At 43.9% G+C, this 7,576-nt stretch overlaps 1 protein-coding gene across 2 annotated transcripts in view; it reads left to right on the top strand.

Moving 5' to 3' along the window:
• The first annotated feature begins 270 nt into the window (after positions 1-270).
• Positions 271-7,576, top strand: part of FBXL5 (F-box and leucine rich repeat protein 5) — a 45,535-nt gene continuing 38,229 nt past the window's right edge. The window contains exon 1 of one of the 2 annotated variants that reach the window (XM_017498723.1): positions 271-409. Coding sequence is in view for 1 of the 2 variants with exons in the window: in XM_017498722.1 (XP_017354211.1) it covers positions 4,872-4,955 (84 nt within the window). In the remaining variant the exon portion in view is untranslated. Of the gene's footprint in view, positions 410-4,751; positions 4,956-7,576 lie in introns of those variants that run through there. The other variant, XM_017498722.1, reaches the window with a different exon arrangement.

Raw genomic sequence — 7,576 nt, 5'->3', positions numbered from 1 at the left:
TGCCACTGCACTTCAGCCTGGGTGACAGAGTGAAACCCTCTTAAAAAAATGTCAAGGGTAGAGAGGAAGAAAACAGAACTGATACTTTCCTAATACCTTTTGTTTCCCCTCTCTGTAGGCAAGGATTAAGCAATTGCCTGCCAGATTTCATCATTACAATGAATGTAAATCTGACGCTTTACAGGAAGCTTATCAATTCTTCCCATTCCAGAAACTTGTGATACTTTCTCACAACATAGTGCAAACAGCTAAGTCACATGTTGTCCCTGAGAGTAGCCACCTTTCCCTCAGGCCATACACATGGAACCATTCTTTCTCCCTACAAGTCAGCCCATAATAGAGCCTTTGATTGAAAATCAAGATTTTGGTGTTCATTTGGCAATATTTACTAAGAGGTAAATGACACAAGGTAGGTGACACAAAGGTATATTTGGGAAATGGAAGGCTCTTATCTGTCTGAAATGTTTGCAAGGAAACTTTATGTACCACTATACACATTGTATCTCCAGATTTAAAATGAACTGTGGTTTTAGCATTAGCTAAACTTCTCTTCAAAAGGAGATCTAAGGAATGGGACTACTCTATATTTGGACACTTAATGCAGTTTGTCATGTAGCTCACATTCTTCTGGGAGACGGAATTGTAAATCTGAGTAAAGGGGTTCCCAGAGCTGAATCTCACCCAGTACCCAGTTTAGGAATACATTTTTGCTTATGAGGTCAAAATGAGAGGGTAACACTTGTTGAAAGTAAGAAGTTCTTTAAATATAGCTTGCTTGGGTTAGTTTTTCTTAAAAACCATATATGTATATTACTGAATAACAGGAGTATTTTGGTTTGTAAAAACTTTTCAAATTCTCATTCATGCAGCAAGATATATTTTATGCCTATTATGTAAGCCTACTAATTGTTCTTGAAACGTAGGTAAGCATTATTACATAATGCCAGGTACTTAAAATTGCTAAGAAATAAATTACTTATTTTACTGGGTACCCTTTCATTTATGACCTTCTGACTTTTTGTTGTTAAATCTATTATTTAGTTAAAGCACAGGAGGGAATGGAATTAATAAGGAAGAAACATTGATCATTGCAGCTGATTCAGGATGGGGTGGGTAATATGAAACTGAATCTCCTAAAAGCTGGAGATTTTCAAGAACAGTAATCTGGATTTATTCAACTTTATATCTCAAGCTCCTACTGCATAGCGAGTGTTCAATTAATGGTGAATATGAGAAATTTAAGTCCCTGGAGTCCCAGATGGATAATTTTTCTGAATCTTTAATGCTGAGCTTAAGGGCCACTTCTATCAGAAAGCCCTCTGTGACTATCTAGCAAGTAGATTAAGACACTGTCCTATATGTGCCTGTCTTAGTCTGTTTTCTGTTGCTTATAACAGAATACCTTAAACTGAGTAATTTATAAAGAAAAATAATTTGTTTCTTACAGTGTGGAGGCTGAGCAGTCCATAGTCGAGGGCCCACATTTGATGAGGGCCTTCTTTCTGGTGGCGACTCTACAGAGTCCCAAGGCAGTACAGGACATCACATGGCGAGGGACTGGCCATGCTAGCACAGGTCTTTCTTCCTCTTATAAAGCCACCAGTCCCACTCCTATGATAACCCATGAATCCTTTAATCCATGAATGAATTAAGCCATTCATGAAGGCAGAACTTTCATGAGCCATCACCTCTTAAAGGCACCACTTTTTAATATTACCTTATTGGGGATTAAATTTCAGCATGAGTTTTGGAAGGGACAAACATTCAAACCATAGCAATTCCTAAATTATCTTAGCCTACTGCAGCTGTTGTTGATTGACTATTTTGACAGACGGTGAGGATCAACTCTAGTAGTCAGTGAGGACTACGATTCCAACTGGCTCAAAACGGAAACATTCTTTCATTGCTTGTTTTCACAACTAATCCCCTATTGGGGAAAGTGCTGTGTCACATACTCAAATAAACAGAGTTAAATGCCTTAGAATTGACCTCCCCTGGCCAGTAACCCTTTCCAGGGTTCTCAAAACTAGGCTTGGAAACTACTATATAAGAGGCCCATCGATAACAGAAGTTACTATATTTTTAGGTTGCCAGAGAGACAATGAGAGTAGGAAAGAGAAACAATTAATTCTGCCAGGCATTCTACAATGTGGGTTTTCACTGCTGTGTTCACATGCCTTATTCAGACTTCTTGTGGTGGTCAATTGCTAGATGGTCTGTTGGAATTGTCTGATGTCATATAGCCAAAGAGGTCTCAGAGACAGGTAAAATGACAACCTTGAACTTAATAACAGTTCCAATCTGCTGTAGTTGCAGTAACCTGTGGTAATGATACTACATTGATCAATGACCTCTCTAGAGCTAAAGTTCAGTATAAGTCAGTCATTTATTTTGGACATATCAGGTGATTAATTGCTATATAAATCAGCATATGGAGCTGTTAGTAGCGTTCCATGGGAAAAATTACCCATAGAGCTTATTTTTAAAAATCACTTTATTTCTTTCATTTTGCCATCTAAAACAAATTCCTTGAAATGGCCAGTGTCCAAAGTGGCTGTTACTTCTTTTTAGCTGACCATAAAGCTTCAAGCCTGGGTTACGTGAAAATGTGTGGATGGACTTTTTTGTTGTTGCTGAACATCTTTTTAATGTGTCTGGTTCTAGAGATGGATACACTACTGAATTGCACAGACACAAACAGGTGATTGGAAAAGATAATATAGCATATTAAATGTTCATAAAAATGAGGAAATTGCACAGTGTTATGAACTTCCCTCATTCTTTTTTCCAGCAAGTATTTATTGAGTACTAACTCTAGATAGACATTAAGTGCTGAGGATAAAACAAAGTGCATGTTTTCATTGGAGCTCATTTCTCTATATAACTGGTTCACCTGAGATCTGATTCTGCATACCAAGATAGCTGGAGTGAAAGATTAGAATGAGGTAAGGAAATAGCCGGTAAATAAGAAAATGCCCTCGGGGGTTATTAAAAAATATACAGGCAAAGTCCTAGGGAAAGAAGAAAGCAGGAAACACGGTGAAAGGGAGATGAACAGAGAACTCAATCTCTTTATCAAGAATTTTATTATTCTATTCCTTAAGCGTTATTCCTGCTTCTTAGGACAGACAGACTGTGTATAAGCCATCTCTGTATCCCAACTAACACAATGCCTGTGGGGGTATTGTCTGATCCAGATTTATACGGCCAGATTTTTCACTTACTAATTTGTGGGACCCTAGGCAATTACTAGAATGTCTTCAAGACTTAATTTCCTACAGCACTACCTCATAGAGTTGCTTTTTAAAAGTATTAATAGCTTACAGACAGTACTATTATAAGTGCTTCAAATATATAAATTCAATCCTCATAAAGATTCTGAGGTAGGTACTATTAGCCTCATTTCACGTAAGAGGAAACCGAGGCACAAAGAAGTCATATAGCTTGTTAATGGTTGTACAGCTAGGGTCTGGTAAAACCAGGAATCTTAACTTCATTTCCAGAGTCTGTGCTTCAGCCACTGTTCACACTGTCAATAACAGCATATAGTAAGATTAGAACTAAGTAGGATGCATTCTACTGCAAAGTTCTTTCTCACCTCCTTCTACTCCACTATTTGTTGAATATTTACTAACCCCTGTGTTGTCTTGTAACTGTGATAGATAATGGAGAACAAGGGTGAACACAGCATATCTGGTTCTTGCCTTCCTGGAGGTTTTGGCCATTAAGCAAATAACACTTTTTCCCAAGGTTCTCAGGTTTTTCCCTGTTTTCTCCTATTTCTCTATCTGTCCATCAGAACTCCAGCCAACCAATCTAAGATTGACCAGGGTGAGCAGAGAACAGGGTCTCCTGAAGGTCTGTGGCAATGGCCAGGAGATTTATAGGGAAGAGACAGACTTTTCCCTGGGTTAGTGACCTTGTTTTCTCTCCGAACCTCCGCTTAAAACGGTGGGTTTTGTACCAGGGCTCTTTTTCGCACTAACTTTCCACGATTATTCACCCTTCTCCCCCACCCCCCACCACCGGCCGGTAGGGCTTATCCCTGACCCGCCCGCGTTCCTGTGCTTGAGGTGCATTTCCGCACCTGGATCCTCAGAGACTGTGTTTCCCCATCGCGGAGTCTACTGAATTCCACCAGGCCTCTCCCTCGCGGACTCTGCCCCGCCCCTCGCACCCTGGTTCCGCGCCCGCAGTGGTTGCCGCCCGGGACCAAAGCTCCCGGAGCCCCCAGCCCTGGTTCACCAACCGTTGGGCGGGAGCCAGGCCCGGGCCTTTGGCGGGCGGGGTGGTCTGTGCTCGGCCCAGGCGGCCGAAAAGTCTGCCACCGACCAATCACAGGGAGGAAGAGGGTAGCCCTGGAGGGCCGGGCCGTAAGCAGCGGTCACCCAGGCCAAGTGGGCGTCGGGGCCTGGGCACAGGCAGAGCTCGCGGCCCGGACCGCGGCCATTGTGTTTGGCTGCCTCGCCTCAAGGCCTGGTGAGCAGGGCAGCAATTGGAGAAACACCGAGAGCACCACTGAATCGACATTCCCGTACCCTCATATATTGTGCTTTCATGTGGTGAAACAAACAGAGAAAAGGTTTTGACTGTTTCTGCGGCACATGAAGCGGACAAGAAATAAAAAGACTGGAGGCGGGAGGCGGAAGGCAGAAGGCGCAAGCCTCTGCGCGCGCCCGGTCACGTGGGCCGCGAAGACCGCATGGCGGCGGCCTGCGCGCCCCTGCGTCCCCGCCGGCCAGGCGGACCGGGCGCGCGCGCCGACGGGGCGGGCGCATGCGCAAGGGGGCGCGCCGCCTCTGCCCCGCGGCGAGGGTGTCTATGGAGAGGCGGCGGCCGCGGCTGCTGAGGCGGAGGTTGAGGCAGTGGCGATGGCGCCCTTTCCTGAAGAAGTGGATGTCTTCACCGCCCCGCACTGGCGGATGAAGCAGCTGGTGGGGCTCTACTGCGACAAGGTAACGGAGCGGCGAGCCTCCCGCTCTGGGCTGTGCGGGCGGAGATGGGGAGCGGGCCTGGTCCCTGGGGCGGCCTGGCCTGCGCCGCGCCCGCAGCCCCGAGCCGCCGCCGCGCCCGCAGCCGCCTGCGCAGCTGTCAGCGCCGCTGGCTCCCGCAGCCTCCTCGCCCACTGCGGGGCCCTCGCAGAGACTGCGTCCCCCGCCCAGCCGCCGCCTTGGACGTGCCCTCGGGGCGGGCGGCGTCCCCTGCCCGGCGGCGTCCCCTGCTGAGGGCTGGCGGCTGAGGAGGGGCGCTGCCGGGGTCACTGGCCCCACTCCCGGCCCTGGCGCCGCGCTGGGCCTCCCGCTGCTGCCTCTGAGGAGAGCGGCCCTCCCTTCCCGAAGCCCTCGGTGCCCCGGCCGGCCACCTGCGGTGGACACCCATCCGCACCGGGCAGTTGTCCCCGTCCCCTTCACTCCCCCCGGGCCTGTTCGGGGTTCTCTGTGCAGACACCCACCCATCCTCGGAACCTCTCGCTGGCTTCCTGGCTGGAACTGCAGCGTCTCCCGGCTACCCGACTCCTTTCACCCCCCGTTTTTTCCACTGGTTTGATTTGGGAGAAAAGCCAAGTTTAGAACTAAAAAACCTTCACTCTTCACGTGTCATTATCGTTTTCCTTGCAACTTCTATCGCCCTGGATACTTACTGGATGTAGATTTTGTTTTAAGACAGCAATTCTCTCTTGGAATTGTTTGCATGGGCTGGAATAAAGGGGTCCTCGGGAAAAGTTGGTTCAACTGTGAGAACCATTTTGGACTCATAATTGGTGCAGCATAAGTTCACGAGGCACTTTTGTGGATATGTTTCAGGGCCCTTTGCTAATAATTTTTAAACAATTTTAGGATTCCATATATTTGTCAGTTTATGTTGGGGAAAGTCATGGATATTTGCAAACCTCCGGCAGTCTTGTTTCTTGTAGAAATGATCCAACTAAATAAAGCATTCAGATGACTTTTGTTTAAGCATAGAAATCAACTTTTAGGAATTTTCAGAAATTACATAGCATTATGCAGAACCATTGTCTACAGAAAAGAGGGGTGTCTCATAGCTCAGCTAGGCAATTTGGAGGATGCCCAGGGTGTTCACTGGTAGGCCCGTTGAAGACCAGCAATTTAAAGCAGTGATGCTGAATTTCAAATCTTAGCACTCCATCTTCTCCCTCCCTCCATTCTGAATATTTAGAAATACCCAATTCACATGTGGTTGGAAACACCAGGACTTATCTAGCACAATGGTTTACAACCTTGGTTGCTTATTAGACTGAACCTAAAAACTATTAGCAGTCCTGATGTCTAGGTCACTAAAATTAGGATTTCACCTAGGCATCAGGTATAAATGATTAAATCTCTTCAGTTGAGTGCAGTGTGCAGCTGAGGGTGAGAATCACTTAGTAGGAGAAGCATTAGGAATGGTTAAGCCATTAAGCAAAAGGCTATATCCCTGAATTTTTTTAGTTAGCAGTACTGTAGTGTTTTCATCCTCTCTGGCATTTGAATTTAGTTCATTCAGACACCATTCTTAATAGCAGGAAAGAAAAAAATATGTCTCAAAAATCAAAAGTGGAAGTTAAGACAGAATCCAAGGTATTCTCCAGTTTAGACTGTGGAGAGGTAGTCTAGGATCACCTGAAATTATATGGAACATTTTGTGCATGTGTTCATTTCCTAGAGGGTTTGTAGCTTTCATTGATTTCTAGATGATAGTGACCTCCTAAAATAATCACAATTCAATTACTTGAAGACTCTGCTAACAAGCCTTATTTTAAAAATTTCAAGAAGTTAGTCACTCTTTTTATGTGTCTCTTCCTGGTGGTTGAGAATATTTGAACAAATTTTGAAAATGCAGTTGTTTTTTTTTTTTTTTTTTTTTACAAAATATCTGAGTCAAGTAAGATTCTTTTTGGTAATGTTGCCACTTGCATAGTGAGTTTAATAAAGCATTTTCAATTTGATGTAGTGTAAGTCAAAATTATTACTAATTCTGAGTTAATTAGATATAGTTAATGAGATTGTTGTATATGTTTATCAAGACGATTAAAAGTCCAGTTTTCTGAACTCAGATGGAGGCGATTTAGGAAAAAAAAACTACATAGGAATTTTACATCCAAATTTCTTCTTGATACTGATAGCCAGTGGAAATCTCTCTCAGGATGTCCTTTGAGAGCTAGAGTGGAAAATAAGTATTTTGTAATGGCTCAGTAGTTTTAAAGGAATTAAAGGAAGAATACCTTGTTTGTTTTTATTCATTTGTCATCTCAAGTTTTGCCATCATCTTTTGGTTGTATTGACTAAGGATATCCCACCAAACACAGCTTACAATAAAACTATACAAAATGAAAGGAAACTACTTTTTATATTCAAACTTAAAAGCTACAAAATAGTTATTTCACTGTACTCTGTAGTTCAAATTTGGGCTCTGAATGCCCAGTTATTATAAAGAAGTCAGTTATTATTTTCAGTATTGAACTTCTCAAGTATGGTATGTTTTAGAAGCATCCATTTATTTACTAGCATCAAGTAAACCACTTACATGCTTAACATAGTTAGTATAATGCACTCCAAAGTTCTCTTAGGCGACTTGG

This window comes from Cebus imitator, unplaced genomic scaffold (genome assembly GCF_001604975.1).
Source record: "Cebus imitator isolate Cc_AM_T3 unplaced genomic scaffold, Cebus_imitator-1.0 Scaffold249, whole genome shotgun sequence".
NCBI classification, from domain to species: domain Eukaryota; kingdom Metazoa; phylum Chordata; class Mammalia; order Primates; family Cebidae; genus Cebus; species Cebus imitator.
This window is presented reverse-complemented; position numbering and strand designations above follow the sequence as displayed.